General features: G+C 38.0%; 1 protein-coding gene across 1 annotated transcript; it reads left to right on the plus strand.

Annotated features, from left to right (window-relative positions):
- Positions 1–2,745: 2,745 nt before the first annotated feature.
- Tmem106b (transmembrane protein 106B) lies at positions 2,746–22,447 on the plus strand. Its single transcript, XM_031381189.1, has 9 exons — positions 2,746–2,934; positions 3,293–3,399; positions 4,898–5,119; positions 8,444–8,507; positions 12,566–12,725; positions 14,971–15,111; positions 15,355–15,404; positions 16,267–16,320; positions 17,105–22,447. The coding sequence occupies exons 3-9, from the start codon at positions 4,900–4,902 to the stop codon at positions 17,241–17,243; spliced, it is 828 nt and encodes a 275-aa protein (XP_031237049.1). The 5' UTR covers positions 2,746–2,934; positions 3,293–3,399; positions 4,898–4,899; the 3' UTR covers positions 17,244–22,447.
- Positions 22,448–23,271: the final 824 nt, after the last annotated feature.

Raw genomic sequence — 23,271 nt, forward strand, 5'->3', positions numbered from 1 at the left:
GCACTTGGAGAAAGAGGGGAAGGGGAATGGGGAGAGAGGGGATAAAGGGCAAGAGGGCAGAGCTAGACCAAGAAGGCAAGAGAGAGAGGAGGGGGCAAGCAGCCCCTTTTATAGAGTCAGGCACACCTGGCTGTTGCTGGGTAACTGTGGGGCGGGGCCTAGACAAAATGCCAACACTAATAGCTGCTGTACTTACAACCTTTTAAAACAAGCTCCAACAGGGCCATACCTTCTTTTGGTGCCACTCCCAGGGCAGAGCATATACACACAGTCACATTCCAATTCCTGGCCCCCTTAGGCTTCTTTGGGGGCCATACCTAAATATAGCATAATAAAACCATTACAGTGTATGAGGGTGTAATTGAGGCACTATAGAAAAATAATATAGAAAGGCAAGTGTAATTATGGGGGCGGGGGAAGCCCGTCACTCTGGAATCTAGTTGAAGTCTTTCATCAGTGGAGAGTTAAGGATTCCAGCACAATTCACATTTTCTGTGATGTTGCAGACACAGAAATAATATTCATTTTAAAACTGTAAAAATAACAACAAAAACAAAACACCCAATAGAAGGAGTGCGTAAGACCTCATGTATGTTCTCAGTTTGATATTTTACGGAGCTCTCACGAGTCTTTTTTTTTTTTAAGTAAATTTTTATCTTAACTTTCTGTGCCCCTACATCTCTTTATATTGTGAGTTGCAATCCTACTCAAGACTCCACAGGAGCTACCTTCTAATCCCACTTAACTCCCTTAACAAGCCTTTAAAGGTAACTGAAAACCCACCCCAAAATGTATGTGTGGCTACTGTAAAGACAATAAAGTGTGACTCTCTCCTGAGAAGCTCACAGCCATTTTCTCAGATGAGATTTATACATTCTCTGAGTCCCTTTCATTTTTATTAAAGTCTATGCGTAAACTCTATGTCTAAATGCCTTTTAATACACATCAAGTGGACTTCATATTGGATCTTATTGAAGGGAAGGAAGACTGTTCTCGCAGCAAGCTTTAAGGCAGCTAGTGCGTGCAACACAACGAACCACATCTCAAAAGTAGTCAATTTACCAAGTTCACTGCTGGTGTGATTTAATCAGGTATTTAGTTTATGTCACTGGTTGCAGTGGTTTGGATAGGAATGGCCTCCTGACCCTGTGTGTGAAGGATTGGCCCATAGGGAATAGTGCTATTATGAGGTGTGGCCTTAAAATGGGTGTGGCTTTATTTGGGAGTGTGATGACTAGAGATAAGGGTTTGACGTCTAAGGAGCCAATTCACTTCCCTGCTGTCAGTGGACCCTGATGCACAACTCTTACCTCCTCCAGCATCATGATTGTCTGGATACTGCCATGTTTCTTGCCAGGAGCATAATGGATTAAACCTCTGCAACTTTAAGCTAGCCCCAAGTAAATGTTCTCTTTTATAAGAGTTGCCATGTCATGGTGTACTTCACAGAAATAAATAGAAACCCCAAGAAACTGGTCACACACTGCACACAACTTTACTTTAGAATTCTCATTATAATTTAAGGTGAATTCCACAGAGTGGAATTTCTGAAACTAAGGAGGTGAATGTTTTAAATAGTCTTGGAACATTCTGCTCATGTAGATGGAAAATACACAGCTCTCACCTCGAAAGGACTAAGCATTTATTCTGGAGCCAAATATGAGGGACCACGACCTGAAAAGAAAACTCAGGCTATTCCAAATACCATGTCCCAATGTGATAACAATTTCATGAAACGTTTATACACATAGAAGATGATCATAAATCAAGATACTTAAATACAAACAAGGTAGTTTAGAAGAGCGGAGCGAAATTGAAGCTTCTCACCCAGTCCAGTTGCTTTTTTCCAGCAGAGAAGACAAAAACAACACAATTAAGGGATGCTTACCCCTCTTTCCAGTCATAAATCTGTTAATTTTCTAGGAATTTCACCAGAAACCCCACTTACAGGGAAGTTATTAAACTCCTTTAGCAGTTGCATCTGTTCTTGATTTCAATTTTATCAGACTATAATTCCATCTAGGAATCTTTTGAGCCATTTAATATATCTTGATTTTCAGGAAGACAGAAAAGGAAAAAAAAAGTTGTAACAACCTTTGACGATAATACTGGAGAGCCACTAAAATGAGCCACAGTAGCCTCAACTCTCTGTGAGTTATGACTGGACGATGAGGTGCATGGGTGGGGAGGTCCTCAGGACACTCCTTTAACAACTAACTCACTTGGTCATGAGCATTGCGGTACAACTCTTAATTGCATGCACAGAATAATGTGAATTTAAGTATAAAATCAAACCAAGACTAAACCAAGGCTCAAAACAAGATTAAACCAAGGCAGGGGCAGGGGAGAGTTTTCCTGGTGACAGAAATTTTTAAATGAAAACTCAGTAACAAAATGCGTGCAACTCTGCCAGAAATGTGCACCAACCGGCTCATTTTAACCCCAGAGAGGAAGTCTTGTGGCTGCAAACCTAGAATTGAGAACCAGGTTGTTCAAAACTGCGACGGTGCACATTTCTCCCCTTTACAAAAGAAATCAGCCTAGTGGAGGGGGAAAGGAAAACCAATTATTCGTAAGCCAGGTGCAATTAGTACTACTTCTCAACTTTCCAGTCTAGAGAACAGGCAAGTGACAAAACCAACTTTGACTCGAGCAATTTCCCCTCAGGGGCTAAGCCTGTGACAGGGCGCATGCGTAGTGCCCATTCCAGGGTCCCAGCCCCTCCTTCCAGGGGCGATCTGCGCAGGCGCACGCGCAGGCTCTCCGGGTCCGGGACTCAGCTGATGCAGTTGTTGTGCTACCCCGCCCCCGCAGCTCTCCGGGCCGCACTCAGGTCGGTGATCGGCCCCGCCCCGGGACCGGGGGACGCCGTGACCCTGTCCTGCGGCCCGCCCCGCCGGAGCATCCCGGGACCGCGCAGCCCTCCGCGTGCGGGTGAGCGACCCGGGTCTTGGGGCCCACATCCCCTACCCGAGCGGTGAGGGAGGCCGCGGCGGGCCGGGTGTTGGGCTCTCAGCGCAGCGCGGGGGCCTTGGCTTCCCTCCCGGGGCCGCCTGGGCGGCGCCAGGGCCCTTGATCTAAGCGGCCGAGCGGCCCTGGGGTTGGACAGTTCTAGTTGCAAGGTGGCTCGGATGTTGATTTCTTCCGGGGGTTTGTTTGCTTGTGGTCCCCTTCGAAAGGCGCGGGTTTCCGTTCCTCTGGAGCCCCTCAGAACTAACCCCACATCTGCACAAAAACATGTGGCACATCTCAGTGGCATGCGGTGCTGAATTTATTATCCTTTTTTACCCAGTTTCTAGAGCATCTGAGAACCGTGTTGAGTTCACAAGACCGCGACATAAACATTGAGAGCCTGGGGAGGAGAAGAAGGGGATCTAGCACTTCTTTTTAAAACCTCAAGTAAGTTTCCAAAATGACACTTGTCAGTAGCCTCAAGAAAAACTAAGCAAGAAGGCTGGGATTTAAATAACTGCTTAATCTGCTGTGTGCCCAAACCTACCTTCAGCAGAGTATGTCAAGGTTACTGTGGGTCTGAGTAAGACAGCCGGCCAAGACCAGAGCCACTTAGCTCTGTGCCTAGCCTTTTGCCATAAAGGCTCCCGTCTGTGGGACACAAGTTTTCACCCCTGTGGTGACACCACTGTTACCATTTGTCATCTGAGGCCAGCTGATTCTAAACCACCCAGTGTACTCCATAGCTTCCAAGGTCACAGTGTAAGGAACAGTACTGATTAAAATTCACCCCTGTGCACCTGTGGCTGGCAAGTGTTGGCTTGATTCTGACTGGCTGTTGTTGAGCCACATTAAGATACTGTGTCACAATCATTGATATTTCTGAGCTAGGGTAGGCAATGTGTACATAGAACTTCTGAAAGTATTTTTATTCATTTTACCCCCTTCCTATATGACTCAAATTCTTTGTTGTTTATTGTTTTTTGTTTTTGAGACAGGGTTTCTCTGTATAGTCCTGGCTGTCCTGGAACTCACTCTGTAGTCCAGGCTGGCCTGGAACTCAGAAATCCACCTGCCACTGCCTCCCAAGAGCTGGGATTAAATGCATGCACCACCACTACCCAGCATGACTCAAGTTTTTAAGTTTAATATTGCTGTCGACACTGTGAGTGAATTCAACAAGTAGGGTTCAAAATTTGAAAAGCAGATATGAATTTCCTTCATATGGGGTAACCTGAATTACTTAGTATCATTTTACCTATTAAATGAAAAAAGTTATTAAATTAAAAGTAGTATCTGTGATTGTCTAAATATGTCTAAATATGAACACATTTAGAATCTGATAAGTGAATTGTACCATTTAAAATTTTTGTTTGCCTTTTCTAATTTTTTCAGATTATCAGCATGTTATATTATGTGACTTTTCATGTTCTTTTCAGTCATGTACTTATAGGGTTTTATTGACATTACTAAAGGAGTATGAATTTAAGTGAGTGAAATGAGTCAGTTTGAAATTAGCTGGTGATATACATATCTGTTGTAATAAGCCAACTATTTCACCTTTAGTGCCAACTGGTTTATAGTTAAAATACGTTTTTCTCTACAAAAAACTAAAAGCATATTTCTTTTCTGAACACCCTAAGAAGGCCTAGAGGCCTAGCCTCTCTATTCTCTATAGACATTGTAGACTTTTGCCAACTGTTACCATTTTAAACATTGTTCTCATTACAAGTCTAATAGGATTTAGTTTCATAATGTTTTGTTAGAAAAGTACTTTCTAAATGCTACAAATGGCTTCCTAGTATCAGACATTACTATAGATGAATATAATTTTAATCCTACAAGTAATTTGCATTTGCCTAACTAACCCTGTAAATATATCCCGTAGAGTCTGAGAATATTTTTTTCACATGGAATTTACTGTCAGATTTTTCTCTTTCATTAGACATGGGAAAGTCTCTTTCTCACTTACCTTTGCATTCAAATAAAGAAGATGGTTATGACGGGGTTACGTCGACAGACAATATGAGGAATGGATTGGTTAGCAGTGAAGTGCACAATGAAGACGGGAGAAATGGAGACGTCTCTCAGTTTCCATATGTGGAATTTACTGGAAGAGATAGTGTCACTTGTCCCACTTGCCAAGGAACAGGAAGAATTCCTAGGGGTAGGTGTTACTGCATTGGCTGTCCTCTTAAAGAAGGATTCCAAAATTTACTCCAACAATGTAAAAACTGAAGTCTTAAGCACTCTTGTTTACAAAGATTCAAAGTTAACCAGTTTTATTTAGTCAAAAACACAAAAGCAAACAGTACCATTCCAGAAGCAGTAATAGAAATGATGTAAGCACATCTAGGTTTTTTTTTTTTCTTGCTTGTCTGCTGTTATAATTCCTATGCAACATGGTTTCCACTGAGGATTTTAGTCAATTTTGATGTCATTGGAAGCCATATGACAGTCATTTTGCCACAGTAGATGTTAGTAGCTAAATGGTTCAGTAACTCACTATCTAAACAATAGGTTGTTTTTACCTCATATTTCTAAAAGAAAATCTATGGTGTATGAAGAAAAGCAAGAGGGAAAAATGAGCCTGTGATTCGTCATGGAGAAGTTAGGAGAAATAGTCTTATCCCTGGTATTTGTAGAGCACTTGAGTTGCTTTCATGGAATGGAAAACCAATGAGGTTGTGTTGTGTTGCTCTCCTCTGCTTGGTAGAGGTCAGTGGGAAACCCTGGGGAGACCCTAAAGAAGGACAAAGTGACTACATGAGGAATCCGAGCATCTCTGGAAAGCGCCTTGAATTAAGTGGGGTTTATTGCATAGCTACTGTTTTATCTTTCTGGGGATAGTAGCTGCTTAAAAATAGAAGTAGTTTCTGGATTGTCCTTCCTTCAGTCTCTGCTCCATAGTTTGTCTTTACAACTCCTTTGGGTATTTTGTTCCCCCTTTTAAGAAGGACCGAAGCATGCACACTTTGGTCTTCCTTCTTCTTGAGTTTCTTGTGATTTGTGGATTGTACTTTATGTATTCCAATCTTCTGGGCTAATATCCATTTATCAGAGAGTGCATACCATATGTGTTCTTTTGTGATTGGATGACCTCACTCACGATGATATTCTCCAGATCTATCCATTTCCCTAAGAATTTCATAAATAGGCCCTGTGAAAGGTTCTATGCCTCAGTGTAGGGGAATGCCAGGGCCAGGAAGCAGGAGAGGGTGGGTTGGTGTGAGCAGAGGGAGGGGGAGGGAACAGGGTTTTTGTTGTTGTTGTTGTTTCTTTTATTTCTTTTATTTTTTGGAGGGGAAACTGGGAAAAGAGATATCATATGACATGTATATAAAGAAAATATCTAATAAAAATATAAAAAAAATAGAAGTAGTTGAAGAAATTAATGCACCAGTGTGGAAGGCTGGGAATCCGGTTTCTGTTCATCTAGCCATGTGTTTGAGGTGTGGCCAGGAGGATTTTTGGTAGCCTGGGTGCGGATTGTAGCAAGTAGATAATCAAGGATCACTCCAAAGAGGTTTTTTGTTGTCATTTTTTTGTTTTTCTATCTTAACAATTTAAAGAATGAAGTGACCATTTATTAAAATAGGCATAAAAAAATTGAGTGCACATGCCAAAAATGAGATAAAGAACTCAGTTTTAGACATGTGTTTGACGATGTTGGTTTGCTTCAAGGTGAGTTGTTTAAGGATCTGAATTGTAAGGATCTGAATTTGGGAGCATGTCTTAGCTGCTGTTATCCATGGATGATGACACTTGGTGGAACTTAAGACGGGAACGTTCTGCTTAGCAGTTTGGATAGAAGAAAAGTAGGAGACTCTAGTGTGAACTCTGGAACTGTGAAGCCTTTGAGGAACAGTAGCAGAAGAGAGAACAGCTAGATAGGGAGGCGGAAGTCTAAGTCCTAGAAGATAAGTAGAGAGAGGGCACCGAGAAGGAAGGAGAGCCACTGCTAATGCTGATGACACATGAAGTTGTGTGGGGACTAAGGGGTGCCCATTGGTCTGGTGATGTGGAGGCCACTGGGGATCTTTAAGAATACTTTGAGTAGTTGCAAGGACCAAAAATGTTTTTTTCTTTTGAGTTCTTACATGCTAAAAAAGGCGTGGGTAATGGAGCATCTTAGGGGAAGGAAGGGGTTTTGTGAGTTTTGCTCTAGAGCATGAGAGATGATCTCTTGTAAGACAGAGTGAATACCAGATGTGTGCATGCTGATAGAAGTGATCCATAGAGAATGCCCCGGTAACACACGAGATGGGTAGTTATTGGAGCAAATAGATGGTACATAGTACTTAAGTGTAGAACAGTGCTCATGCAGAGGGCACTGGGAGCTCCTCAAGTAGTGATGTAGAAGTAGGGAGGCGGGTAGATATTGGTAAATCAAATTCTTGAGGCAGAGGAACTGTGAAATAGAGGGCGTATGGAGCTCTTACACATACTGGCCAAAGGTAAAAGAGCTGGTCCTGTGACACATCTGTAAGTCACCAGCAGCACTGCCAGATAGCCCTCAGTGGAAACGTATCTGCTGGGCCTAAGGCAGCAAGATATGTCACGAAACTCTAGGAAGATGTCTATAAATGGTTTCCATGAACTTATTTTGTGTCTAGAAAAGTTGGCAGGATAACTGAAGCCCATGGAAAGCACTCTAGTAAACAAAGAGAAGATTTAGTTATGTACTCGATTGGTTGGTTTCCGAAACACAGTGCAGGGAGTGTGGTCACCGTTTCCTCCTCAGCGTGCAGGAAAGGAATGCGGCATCCTTGCTTCTCTTCTTTCTTTGATACTATGAGTTAATTGAACTTATCTCTTTCTTCCCTCTGCTTTTTGTCCTGTAACTTAATGTAGGACATCTGAAAAGTCTAATCAAGGTCTGTTAGGGACATTTCCTCCATGTGCCTCATCATGAGCCAAGAATGAAGATAAAGGGGCCATTCTGAGAGCTTGAAGAGTGTGGAGCTTTGAAATTGTCCTTTTAGAGTGTGAACTAGGACATACGGTATAATGGCATCTTTAGGGGTTAGTAGACATTAGGGATTGCAGTTGAGAACAGTGAGCTTTTGGAAGCTTGAGATTTAGACTAGAAGTTTTGGTCCAGCTATTGAGGATCCAGGAATGGGCAGCAACAGTGTGTTTCTTCTACGTTCAGTGAATTTAGTCTGATGAATGGAAAACAGTGGAAAACAGTGTAGGTGAGACAAGCCCAGATGCCCTGAAAGCCAGTGTTTTTCAGGGGTTTTTGTTTTTTTGGTTTTTTTTTTTTAACCAGTGGATTAAAGAATCGTTATTTATACTATTTTTGGTTAGTATGAAAAACATAGTAACTTCTCTAAAATTCAGTAATTTTTGAAGACATAAATAACAGTTTACTAAAGGACTAAGGAGAGAGGTATTCTGGTCTTTTGAAACAAGTTTCTAGTAGAGCACCACTATATTTTAGTTATTCATGTTAATACATTTTTAAACCTACATCTTTTACTTTTAGGACAAGAAAACCAACTGGTGGCATTGATTCCATATAGTGATCAGCGGTTACGGCCAAGAAGAACGTATGTAATTATAAGATTTCTTCTTTTATATAAGTAATTACTATTGTTAGGACATTTAAGAAGAAAAATGTATCTGGTTGTTAAGTTATGCCATCCTATGCCTTCTGTGTTTAAACAAACAAAAAGATTCCTGATTGGATGAGGATTTGAAAATCCCATGTCACCTATATCTTCAGAAATCTATTTACTAAGAGTTCTAAAATTGTGGCAATAGCACATACGTGTGTACACAGGCCATTTCACCAATCGTAGGTGATTCTGTGTTCTTACTAACTTCAGACTGATAATGACTGTTCTGAGTATAATGACTACAGAGACCTATGCAGAGCTTAGCAGATGCATGGACATTTTAAGAGAAGCAAAGGGAGTCTTGAATGATCCTGAGAGAACTGATACAGAAAGCAAGTGTTCCACCCTTAAAGAAGCCAAAACTCAGCACTCCTCCTAGCAAATATTTTTGAGAATAGCTTGTTACAATGAAAAGAACAGAGATTGCAGAAAATCCACAGTGGCCTTGAAAAGGTCAAAACAGGCTGAGTATTCATGTAGGCCAAACAAATCTGGACCATCCTATTACTTGATGGCAGAACCATTTTTTTAAAATACAAAAACCTTAATTAAATATGAGCAACATGAATATACAGTAAAGTAGAAGAATACAAACACAGGAAAATGCTGAGAAATGAAAGACACACAAAAAGCAGATAGAAACTGTATATATATATGTATATATATATAGATATATATACATATATACACATATATATATGTAGTTTAGTATATGTATATATTAAACCATAACTATATATATAAGTAGTGTGTGTGTGTGCATATATATATATACATATATATGTATATATATATATATTTTAAACTGTAGAATGCATAGCAGCAGCTTAAGTAAGACATTGAAAGGTTTAGAAATCAGGCAACTGATGGGAACCTTTGAAAACCGATCTCATAGGCCCTTAAAATATCTAGAAAAATACTTGTTCTATAAAATTGGAAGTATCCCATACAAGTAAGATACCCTAGAAAATACAAAGAAAGTGGAATATACAGGAGGCGTGTAAACACGGTCTGTCTTAGTCAGTGTTCTGTTTCTGTGAAGAGACACCATGACCATTCCACTTCTTATGAAAGAACACGTTTTATGGTTGCTGGCTTATGTTCCATTTTCAGAGGTATTGTCCCTTATGAGCATGGCGAAAGCCTCACAGCATGGAGACAGGCATTGTGGTGGAGAAGTAGCTGAGAGTTCTACATCTGGATCCACAGACAGCAGGAAGACAGATAGATGCACTAGGCCTCATTTGGTCTTTTTGAAACCTCAAAGCCCACTCCCAGTGACATAGTTCTCCAAAAAAGCCACACCTCCTAATCCTTCTCAAGTAGTATTATTTCTTATTCAAACCACCATAGATACATAATGAAAAGTTTTGAGGAAAATGACAAAAAATAAAGAAAACTAAATGTGTATGTAATTTCAACTCCTTCAGAAGCAACTAAGAGGTATAGGATTGAGTAGTAAATGTTCACTTGAGGAATACATGGCTAGAGTAAAAGAATCTCATATATACCAGAAAGAGACATCCTCACCCAGAGGATGTTCTACAGAAAATCCTGGACTTTGGAGGTTTAAAGAAGAAAAGCCCTTTGAACATTAGTCAAGATTATCCATTAATGAATAAAGGATAGAAAATCAAATTGGCTCACTATTTCTTGGCCACAGTGCTTCAAATAAGCTGTTGAATGAAATATTTAGCAATCATGGAATTGAAGTCAACCAAGCCTTGTGTAAACTTAAAGTGGCTTTTATTTTAAAACACAGAGGTAAACAGGTGAAGAGTTGGGCCAGATTTACAATCTCAGAGTAGAAAGCCTTTTCAACAGCTGTGATTTAAAATCCTAGTGATGAAAAAAAAAAAACATATTGAACTTAGGAAGGATAAATACACATCTATAGGATGAAAACAAAACCTCAATTGAAATCAAGTTACAAATGATAAGCCAAGAAGTAATATCTGCCAATGAGATTATGCAGAGGACTTAACCTCTTTTGTACAGATCATTAAGATTTGAAAACTCTCTGAAGGGAGGTGGAGAGTGCCTCACAAAAATAAAGTGTAAATGACCTTTAAATGTAGGGAAGTATACTCCCTTCTTTTTCTTTAAGAAATGCAGATTCAGTCTGCATAGAGATCTCATTGCTATCAGATTGGCAAACACGCAGAACTTTGTCAGCATATTTGATTGGCACTACTGAGTGAAAACAAGCATTCTCATGGCTTACTAGTGAATGAACATTCTGTATTTTTTATCAAACCACATAGGATTAAGTCTTTTATTGAAGTTTGGTCTCAATAAAAGTTTGCTGTGTATTATAATGCTAAATCTTATACCTGAAGGTCTAGACCTACAAGGGACTTCTCATGCTTACAAGCTTGTTGTGCAAACCTTGTTCCTTGATATGAAACTATTGGTTAAGTAAAAATGGCTACAAGCCAGCTACTTGAGGGATTAGAGGTAGGTGGGATTTCAGTGAGAGAGGGAGAGGAGCAGGAGGAAGGATAAGAGAGAGAAAGAGAGAGGGAGAAAGGGAGGGGATGGGGAAGCTGCCACAAGGGGACAGGAGAGATAGCAAGTACAGAGCTGGAGAGGCATCCAGGCCAGCAGTTAGAAGAGTAAATTAGGGCTTACACCCCAGTAATTGTCAAAGCCAAATAAAGTAATCCATAGTCTGAGTCTCATTTATTTGTAAGCTAGTCAGAGGTAAGCTTAAATTGGTTGTACCATCTTTGGCTCAGAAATTACATTTTTGAAAAGTGTATACTAAAGGTAGTTATCAAATATAGTAAGAGCAGCCAGGCATGATGGTCCATACCTGTAGTCCCAGCATGCGAAAGTGGATGTAAAAAGATCAAGGCCATCCTCAGCTAGACCCCAAGTTCAAGGTCTCTCTAGGCTTTCTAAGACCCTGTGTCCAGTAACACAAAGCAAAAAAAATGTGTGTGTCTACACAGTTAAGTAAATAAAACAGCCTAATAAAGTATAGCAGATCTAGCAAAGTTAAGATTTTTGATCATAATGATTTTTAAATTCCTTTTGTGCCTATGGTGTTTTCTGCCTATGGGTATATTGTAGGCATAACGAATATGAGTTATTGTTCACTGGTTACTTGGGGAATCATAGCTGCCAAGATTGAAGGAACTCCACAGTGAATGAGTAGGAAATGGCTGGTTTGCTCCACCCACCAGCATGCACTCAGTGGTAGAATTTAGAGAAATACTGTTCATTTGCTTTAGTTCTTTTTAGTGAATCATTTTTCTTTTTCTTAGGAAGGTAAAATAACTAGAAAAATTGTTAGGACGTTTTAAACATGTTATAAGATGGATGAAGTTAACTTAGTTGAGGCATAGGAAGTTTGGGGGAGGAGAGCCTGGGCAAATGTCTCCAGGAAGGGGAAGGGTTGCCGGACTTGGAATGAAATGGGCTCTTCACAGAGTTCCTTATGTTCAAGTGACCAAGAAATCTGAGACCGTAGTTTTAAGTGTAACATTGGAGAACATACACTTTTCAGAGGACTTAAATGGATAATAAATGTAGGTTAAGTTGATCAGTGTAGACAGTATTTGTAAAACCGAGTACATGAATGCTTGGTGACTAGCTTTCAGGTTTTATCATGATAGGAAGTGATACTATCAGAGCAAACCCTGCTCCAGTGAATCCAGATGGAGGTGTGAATTCTGTGTTTGTCCTCAACTTGGTTCTAGTATAAAATCTGGATTGAAAATCAGCTCATTATAAGTAATGAATCAGTTCATTATAAGTGAATGTTTTATTATAAGTCTGAGATCTCATTTTCTAAAATTGACAATTAAGCTTCTAAGGAGATTATTTTAACCCTTATCTAATAGCCTTAAAGTAAGAATTTGGTAAAATTAAATGTATTTTTTTACTAGTATATGTGGTAAATTTCAAATGAAAATAATTTCCTGAAATATTGCTCTACGTAATTTGGGATGACACATATGTAAGGATTCTACTCTCCTTTTCAGAAAGCTGTATGTGATGGCATCCGTGTTTGTCTGCCTGCTCCTGTCTGGACTGGCTGTGTTTTTCCTTTTCCCTCGATCTATTGAGGTGAAGTACATTGGTGTAAAATCAGCCTATGTCAGTTACGACTTTGAAAAGCGAACCATATATTTAAATATCACGGTAAGTACACATTTGCACTGAAGGCCTTGACGCCATTCTTGTGTTGCTCAGCCACCCATTCTCTCTGCTCAGAGAAAGAATGCTTGCTAATGACCCCTGCTGCTGTATTTCACATGACTCTGCTGTGTTGATCCTACCACCATGTCTGGTTCTGCCAAAAATGGAAACTAAATTCTACTTTTGTATATTGGGAATCGTATAACATTTGAAGATGTCTTTTGTAAGAAGATCAAATAAACATTTTCTGGTAAAGGGAAAAAAAATAGTCAATTTACTTTTCAACATTTGATTCCAAATAGGTAACAAGGTGTTAACTGTTGATTCAAAGGATGTTATGAATACAACACACAACATTTTTTGCTTTCTAACCTTTTATGAAAGAAAAATTCTGTCAATCTTAACAGACTTTTACTTGATTCTATTTAAGAATGAAGTTTATATGATCACCTGATGTTTTAAGTTAGAACATGTGTAAATGGCTATGGGTTTACAACACATGTGATTTTGAAAAAAGAATTATATATCCTTGCAGCTTTAAAACTTCTCCCTCCCTTTACATACACACTAGCCTTTGGCTCTAAAGAACAAGGTATGATAACCACTGGATTGGAAAGGGGAAGTGTGCAAGCAGCTGTGCCATCGCAGTGGCTCATGCCTTCAAGTTCAGAGTGTGCTGTGGTCTCTTTGGAAAAGTTCTCATGACTATGTCATTTCCTTTTAAGTACCAGTGTATTTAAATGAGAATGCCTTGTTATATTTTAAATAATTAAGCAGGGATTATCACAATTTTAGATATTTACTCACAATCAAATTAAGGAATAGTACACTTTAGGTTAGAAGTAGGATTTCTGTTGAGATGAACAGTAGGCCTCACTAGAAGACATTGAAGGAAAAGACTGACGAAGTCATAGGTCAAAAGCTGAAGGTACCAGAATTGTGTTATTCCTGCCCCTTCAGATAAATGCTGTGCATTAGTGAGTGTTAGTATTGACTGTCAGATTGACAGGATCTAGAACCATCCGGCTGACAAGCTTCTGGGTATTGCTGTGAGGTACTATCTGTATTAGGTTGAGGTAGAGTGACTCGCCTAAACTGTGGGAAGTCATGTTTTATGAAATGAGTTCTTGAACTGATCCAACAATAGGAGAAGCTAAGGTGAGCAGCAGCATTCATAATTCTGTGCTTTTTAACAGAGGATATGCATTATTTCCAGCCTCCTCAAGCAGCTCCAACATGCCCCACCCCCACCATGATGGACTATATTTCTTTAAACTATAATAAAGCTAAAATACTGTCTTCTTAAGTTGCTTTCTATCAAGTATTTTGTCATCGCAATGTACAAAATAACTAATACCTCCATTTACAGTAACTAAGTATTTATGGGGATTCCTTGGACCAAACCAAACCAGAAACAAGCTCTTTGTCTCCTGTCCCATGACTTCTCTTATCCCACCTTGTAGAATTTTGTTCTGCAGTTCTGCAGAAACAGTCAGCTCAGTGCTGTCGAAACTAACTCACATATGACACTGACCAGCTGTCAGTAGCCTTCAGATCTCACAGGTTAGAGGTTCAGTCCTAACATCCTCCTCCCTACCCTAGGTGTAAACGTCTGGGAGACTATCAGATGGGAGTCTCATAACCTGATCCTGGGTTGGGTTAATTTGCCTGAACAACTCATAAAACTCAAAGAAGCAATAGACTTATATTCACTTGTTCATGAAAAGAGGATATTATAAGGGCTACAGGCCCACAGACAGATGAAAAGGTAGAGTGAAAGGAGCTCTGTAGGGCTGGAGAGGAGGGGAAGTTCAAGGCATCCTTAGCTACATAGTGGGGTCAAAGCCTGTAGGATTGTATGAAATCTTGTCTGAAAAAAGTTGTTTTTTCTTAAAAAAAAATGTTTTAAGTATGACTTATTTTATTGGTAGAGACATGTATATTATACATAAGAATTTAAATAAAAATTTAAAATGTTTAGTCCAAAAGTATAAAATATATGTTTTAACATTTACTTTTCCATATTTTATGTAATATATTTTCTGGGTCTTGTTTTCAAAATTTTGAATCACATGTTTATTATATACATAGTTCTCTATAAATTTTCTTTAACATTTTTGTTAACATTTTCTTTTCCCAATAAATGAGGCATAGTTCCAAGTAAAGCCATTTGATCTATAATTTTGAGCTCATGTTTATGTGCCTATTTAAACATAATGTATATTTCCTATCTCTTGTATTTTTGCAGAACACACTAAATATAACAAATAATAACTATTATTCTGTTGAAGTTGAAAATATCACTGCTCAAGTCCAGTTTTCAAAAACAGTGATTGGGAAGGCACGCTTAAACAACATGACTAACATTGGCCCACTTGATATGAAGCAGGTAAGCCTGTCAGGAGAGTGAGTGAGTTAAATGACTCTTCATCCTGTGCATTATAAAATGGAAAGGGGTGGGGGCGTCCTCCAAGACTTGACTCGGAAATGTATCCCCGAAAAGTATAAACTAATTCATCAAAGGCATGATTTCTAACTTTGAAAAGTTTAGATATATAGGTAACATGTTTGGCATTTGGATCCTAGCCTCTGTTGATGTGTTTTTCTTGTTGGTTTTTGTTTTTGCTTTCAGATTGATTATACGATACCCACAGTTATTGCAGAGGAAATGAGTTACATGTAGTAAGTTTTGGATTTTAGTGCCTTTACCTTTTGTTTTCATAGTTTTTATTAAGCTTATCAATTAAAATCACAACATATTGCAATGCTTGCCCTGTGCTCTAAACATGCTTTTCTTTATGCACTCTACAGCATAGATAACATAGATACATAGATAGATAAGATAGACAGATCCGTAAAATACATGTTTTTTTCCAGAATTGTGTGTGTGTATATAAAACATATTTTACATATTTTTGTTATCATTTCATTACTATATATTCATGGTGCTTTAATATAGGACTACTGAAATTTCTAATGTGTAAGAATATTCTCCTACGGACTTGTACTTCTTGCATTTGTGAGGGTACACACACACACACATATACATACATTTGTTGAAGGCAGGGTTGAAGTTGAATGTCTTCCTCTATCAGTCTCTACCCTATTCTCTAAGGCAGGCTCTGTAACTAAAAATCTAGAGCTCATTTATTTGGTGAGGCTGGCTGGCAAACAAGCCTCTAATAGCCTGTTTCCAACCTCTAGTACTGAGTTTATGAGTGCATTCTGCTATGCCTGGCTTTCTGCCTGAAGGCATGGCATACAAACTCAAGCCCTCATGTCTGTGCGGCAAGTGTTTTACCCCCTAAGTCATCTCCCTGTTCTTAATAGTGTCTTGACAGGCACAGTAACATACATGGCCCATAATGCCAGGTGTCACAGAGGCCGAGATGAGGAAGATTACTAAGGCCAACATATGGAGAGGGCATATATTTCATCCCATAGGAAAAAACAAAATCACTGCTCAGAGTCTCTGTTAGGTTTAATAGAATTTTAAATTGATAATGTAATGACAGTGCTCTTTCCATTTTAATTTCTTTAACAGCGATTTCTGTACACTGCTCTCCATCAAAGTACACAACATAGTACTCATGATGCAGTAAGTATGGCCATGTTTGCAAAGAGAGCTCTTGCTAAGACTTTGTGTTCATAATGTCTATTAGGATGTATAAACTCATGAAGCCATCTCAGCTTGGCCATTAGTCTTACAGGAGTGCTATGTAAAATGTAATGTTTTGGAATTTAACCATCTAGAGTATGTTTGCTCAGAGCCATAGTTAAAGGCCTGCAGAGGTTGTGGGAGCTCAGGCAAATGGCAAGGTTAACCCAGAGAGGATGTGTGCAGCTATTCCTTTCTGCCCTTGTAAGTAAACTTTCAGCAATGAGGAGGAGTAATGCTTTGGGGTTTATAAATTGATTATTACTTATTTACATAAAATATTATTGCTTACATTTGATATTTTAGTCCTTGGCTGACATTTAATTTTCCATTTTCCTATGAAGAGGGAACCATATGATTCTTTTTAAGCATGTAGTAAACTTTAATTGCATTTATATAAATTTTAATAAATATTTTATATGTATCTATGTAAATATATTTTATCTTTATTATATGAACAGATAATTATTGGATAGGGTTTGATAGGTTAACATTTTTGAGTCTGTTGGAGAAATACTTCCTAAGAATGCCATATTAATACCATATTAATGTCATCTTAATACCAAATGTTCCATAACTGATAATTATAATTCACAATAAGTAATTTTAAGGGAATTAATTAACATATGATACATGAGTTCATATTTGGTTGGTATTATCCTCAAATGATCCTTTTGGAATAATTTCTATATAATGACTATTCTTTTGTCTACTTCATTTTTAGAGTTACTGTAACAACAGCATACTTTGGACACTCGGAGCAGATATCTCAGGAGAGGTACCAGTATGTCGACTGTGGAAGAAACACGACTTACCAGTTGGCCCAGTCTGAGTATCTAAATGTCCTTCAGCCACAACAATAAACTCTAAAGGAGATGAGGTTAGAGCCAATGACACACCTGAGACATCATCAGAACTGTCTGTGAGGAGGTACTGCCTAGAAGGAAGGACATCTTTAATTAAGCACGTCTAAAGTTTATACTGGGACATTGAGGGTTCAGCTAACAGAATCTGGTCCTTACGCAGTTCCTGGACTCTCGTTTTCTGTGTTGACGATTTGCTCCTACCAAGAGCTTTTCCTCCATCCTAAGTTAACTGATTACCTTTCTTCTTTGTTCCCAAGGTGAAAAATTGAGACTTCCTTAGAATACAATAATTATATAAAAGTCATATATTTAATCTGTATGTCTATTGATAATATAGTTCAATCCTGAACATAATTTGAAAAATTACTTCTGAAGATTTTTATATGAAATTACTGAAAGCCTATTATTCATGGAGAACTTTTAAAAACTGACCTGTTTTATAAATTCCCGTTCTTACATGGTAGTCTTTCAACTATATGATAACTTAGCTATTAGCTAAATGTTCTTAGCCTTTAATTTCTTGAAATTTTACTGATTTGCATGTTTTGTCTTATTTCTAGCTAATGGTTGCATAATATTTACCAGCCATAACAGTCTGCCAAATTCTGTTCTACATTTTTGTAAGAACCACTCAGTATGTGTTTTATGTATAACTTTGTGAACTTTCTGTGTGATCTTCAAACATATTCCTTTAATGTACAATATTGTAAATAAAGTGCATGGCTTTTATACAGCTTTGATAAAGGTCAAATGAAGTGGTACAGATTAAGAAGTAAAGCAAGTTGTTCATAAAGTAGGAAAATAAAATTCAGAAACCTATCAGTATCAGAAAGTATCAGTAGGTTCCAGCTACATGTTGGAACTGGCATAAAATAGATGCACAATAAAGCATTTTGATGCTCTACTTCTTATGTTGCTTTTCATATTAATTATATAGATCCTTTTCATAGCGATTAGGTATCATCAACTTCATGAATGTTTTAAGGAAGGAAGTCATTTCTTACTAGAGATTATTCAAGAAATCCTTTCATTGAACACTGGTGGCTACATCAAAATAAAACCTATACTTTGCTTAAAAAATTTAATCATCATGCATCATACTGACTTGATACTTCTAGCAGTTACATTAAACATTTATTTTTTAATTTTGTCTAACATCGTTTTCAAGTATGATGAATTTTGTTAGTTTATATTTTCTGTGTCATTTTCCACAGTATTTTCCTTATTCACTCAGCAAATTTTAAGGACCCGTAGAGTGCATTTTGTTTTCATGTCAGAAGTTGGGTTTTCTTTTTCCCATACTCAAGTGCCTCTGTTAGTTGTTCATCAGTCTGATTCTCAAGTATGAAGCATAAATTCTAATGGCTTCATTCCACCCTTTCAGCATTCGCCATCTTTCCTTAGCATTCATCCTGTGTTCGCCATGTGAGTGAACTTTGTAATCATCCATGTTTTGTATCCTCAGGCATTGATATGCTGGCCGCCCCTCTTGGTACACCCAGAGTGTCTTCTGCAGTCATTCACATTCTAGTCAAGCTGGGCTGCTTGAAATGTTTTGTGTGTGCGCTTGCTGTTCACCTCCATTCTTGAAGCTGCATAGTTGGCTAGTTGTGCTTATGGTTTTCAAATCAATCTCATTTCATTATCTGCTTTCTTTCCTTTTTATGTAACTATCTGTGTGTCATCTGTTTTGTTTCATATATTTGTTTTGTCTAGAGATGTCTAATCCAGTTACTTAGAAGTTATTGCTGTCTTTAGTTTGGCTACTTACCCCATATCTGTCTCTGACCAGTAACTATATAGTTTCTTGTTTATTCAGTTAACTTTCATATTCTAGTGACTTTCTATGTAAAAAAGGAAAATGTAAATAAACCTTTTTTTATGATTTTCATTGTGCTTTTTCCCCATCTTGGCTCCATGCCTCCTTACAACCATGTAATGTGTACAAAATAATCATCCATCCATTTCTCCAAAATCACCCTTTATATATGCCTCATATAAAAATCAGTTTCCATGTTCCTCCCATGTGTATTTTAGTCTAGGAGAGCACCATGTAAGAGAAGTTGGTTTTTGACTTTCTTCCAGAGTTCTTGAACATGGCCTACAGGGGCAGGACAGTATAGTGAACTCTGCTCCCTGTGATTCACTTTCAATATCTTTTCTTGACTGCTTAAATTGAGATTTCTATCTCATCTAGTTTTAATGTCTAGGTTTAGTAATGTTGGAGTGATTTGAAAAAACCAACCAAACAAAAAAACACCTAGAATTGAAGCACATTGCCTATGACTCTTCAAGGAAAATCAAGTGACTCCTGGGTAAGCCAGGCTGGTAACAGATGTAAGTTAATAAAACTCAGAACAGAGTGAAGAACAACAAGCTGAGCAGTAGCCATAAAAACATCTGCAAGTGTGAATGAGGCTTTTTGCTTTTCTTAGGTCGGTCTGAGTCTGGTTTGGCTAAGTCTAGCTTCTGGCAGGGAGGAAGGGTAGGTATTAATATATTTTTATGAGTACCACCAGAGCTTAGGCAGGGACATGATGAAGACATTCCCATGTTGCCCCATGCTCACAGGAGTAAATTCTGCTCTACGCTAGCGCAGCACTGGCCCAGCCTCTGTGTGGACGCTGTGTATATGACACACTGGCTGTTGCTCTTCTGTCTGCTTTCCTTATGTAATTTCTCCACAGAACACTGAGAGGATTTGTTTTAAAATTATATATTAGCAAACACTTTAATTGAAGCCATAGGCTGGTTGTCTGTCTCTCATATCTGTGTCCCATCAATTAAAATGTCTGTTGGAAAGCCATGGTTACTCTGGTTAATACAATTAAAAATTGAAGAAGTGGCCAGCAAGATGGTGCAGTGGTTGAGGATGGTTGCTACCAAGCTTGATGACCTGAGTTCAATCTCTGTACCCCACAGAAGAAGGAGAGAACTGGCATTCTTCGTGGATGCCAGTTCTCATACAGTACAATACCACATATATAGTACACACACACACACACACAAATGCATGGATGCCGGTTCACATACAGTACAGTACCACATATATAGAACACACACGCACATATATATACAAATGCATATAAAAAATGAAGTAAAAGTTCTTGAAGTTAATAGTGATGGATAAGATGTTGGTAACTTTGAATTGCTATCTGAAATATTCCTAAAAGTAAATTAAACAATGTAGAACCTTCAGAACCAAAGCTGGAGCTTAATTTTTGTGTGTTAATATTTAATACTTCACAATCCTTCCAATAAAAATAAAACTGACATTTTTGGTGTGAATTATTTATAAGTAAGATTATTACATTTGAGATTTGAAATACAGTGTGAAAAATACTAGACATGACATGAATTGTTTGAAAGACTATCTTGCCGGACATGGCATTTCATAGAACATGACTGTATTTTGTTATCAGTTTTCTTTTGACTCCTGTTTACTTGATCTTAATGAAGTAATTATTTTTTTCTTAAAACATATTGCAAGAGTAAAATATAACTCACTTCATATCTTATAATTTGCACTTAGGAAATGGTGGTACAGTGTAAAATGAGGTGGGAGATTGACATGCAAACACAGTCTAAGTAACATTAGGACAATTGAAACTTGGCGCTCCTGGGCCTTGTGGTTTTGGCCTACTGTGGAATAATTGTGGGTATTGTGCTGGCAAGGCATGTTGGCTCTTGTCCATTCTGTCTTTAAAGTACTGAAATCAACAGGTTGTTAACACATTGAGTCTTATTTTAGAAGATTAGTTTCATTTATATGGTTTAAAAATATGAATATTTTTATATTTTCAAATACATTTTTTTGTCTTCTTTGATAAGTAATAAGAGCTAAACATTTAGCCATTGGTTTTTAAGCAATCAGTAAACCATGATGCCACCAGGCTAGAGTTTGAGACACTGAAATGCCACAGCTGCTTGGCTCAAAGTGTGTCTTAGAGTGGGTCAGCCTTATTCCTCTGACTGACTTTGGGAAATTAGATTTTAAATGAAACATTTATCTTTAACTTTCTAAAGAAAATTAGTACACATCTTAGAAAGCTGGATAAAAATTATTATTTCTTCAAAGATGTATTTTTAGATTAAAACAAATTGTTTATGATACACTTGGCTCATGAATTGAACTTCTATATCACAGACCTATTTACATCACAATCTTCATCCACAGTTTCTGGTTGCAACTACTTTGTGTGGTTTTAGCTTGCTTAGAGAACAGGTTTCACAGAGGAGCTCTGAAGTTTATCTTTAAATTCGATAAAAACAACAGCAATGGGATTACTGTAGGAACAAAAATAGAATTTCCATGTTTTAAGCTGTTAATGCAATTCCTCTTGTTCCTTTTACATGTTTTAACAAGGACTCCAAGTTGAAGATACAGTATGGTTGGTGTTTGACCCCTCAAAGCAGTGCATAGATAATGTAGCAAGATTTGAGGAGAGTTTCATAGTCAAGTCTAACTATTCTAGAAGGAAGTCGTTGCCTTCTGTTTAATTACATTAATTGAAATGTGTTTAAGTGAAATATTTTCCGGATATTTTGTATGCTGTAAAACAAAAAAAGGAATAGTATTGTGCCAATGGCCAAAGGTAATATTACTACCATGTAGATGATGATAGTTCAAATTGTCCCACATCACCCAGAATTTTAGAAACTAGAAGTCTGGGGGGACACCGAATCAGCTGTATTGGGTGATTCTTAAGTCGTACACTCTATTCATCTTGTAAACGTCCAGCATGAGAAGGAACAATGCTAGGCTGCACTGATGCAGAACCTCCTACCACAGAGACTGCTGTCAGACATAAGTATCAGCCAGTCATGTCTGTGTGTTTTATCTTAGCGTTTCCTTTAGAGTTTAACCCAAAAGGATAGGAAAATGGTTTGGGATGTTCACTTCCGAAGTGAATGATAGTATTCCTAAGCTCTGACAGTTGGTTTGGATGGTGGAATAGAGAATGTAAGGTCCATTCTGTATGCTTGCTCTTTCGTGGCCTCCATATGTTACATCTGTTAAATTCACTATTTGTACAGTTCTGAATTATGATTATGATTGCTGTTCATGGTTATGATAGGAACAAGAATAAAAATGCCCCCAATGCTATTTTTTAAATTCACTTGTAACTGTTACTCTTATAATTATGTATGACAAAATAAAATTTGTAAGACACACTTTAGCATGAAAAATAAAATTTGTATCAACAAAGTAGTTGGGTCACACTCTTGAAATTTTGAACGTACGGATACATTTTGTCCCTCCCCTCCACTCTGTTGAGTCCTAGAATGAGCCTCCCCTTTGGCTTCTCTTTCTTTCATCTTCTTGAGCTTCCATTTTATATCCTCAAGTTCTCCCCATTCTCCCCAGGCTTTATCTCTCAAATCTTAAGTGTGGAATCCCTATTGCTATTATCCCCTCATTCTTTACAGGAAAAAAAAAAAGCCTTGGTCCTTCTGCTGGTGTTGAAATGCTTAATTTTCTGATCACAGCCTAACTTTGCAGCCTGTGTCTCAATACCCCTCAGCTTCGAGTAGCTCAGTGAAGCTGTGACACTGTTCCATCCCTCAGGAACATCTACCCTTTTGCTCATTCCAGACATATCTTCATACAACATCCTGTACCCTTGTGTTCTGGCTTCCATTCTGTCTTTAATGCCCAGCTCAGATTGCACTTCTTGCTCCCTTTGTTTCGAATGGAGTCACACATGCTGACACTTTTCCATCTAATGGAGTCACACGTGCTGACACTTTTCCAGTTGTATGCTTTTAAGTCAGTTACCTAATCGTGAGGGAAAGTGGATTTGAACCTAAAATATTTTCTTCTAAACTGAATCTAATAGTGTTTTAAGTTTTTGTTTCAGAAAAGATTTACTCAACCACCTTTTCTCAATATAGAGATGTTTTTTATTTTAAACACAGTGTTTAAAATGTGAAAAATAGAACAATCTGAGATTCCATGAGATGTGTCCTGAAATATGTTGGTAGAATAATGAAAAGAAAATGAAATAGTATTTGTTTGTTTTGT

Source organism: Mastomys coucha, unplaced genomic scaffold (assembly GCF_008632895.1).
Source record: "Mastomys coucha isolate ucsf_1 unplaced genomic scaffold, UCSF_Mcou_1 pScaffold20, whole genome shotgun sequence".
Classification (NCBI taxonomy): domain Eukaryota; kingdom Metazoa; phylum Chordata; class Mammalia; order Rodentia; family Muridae; genus Mastomys; species Mastomys coucha.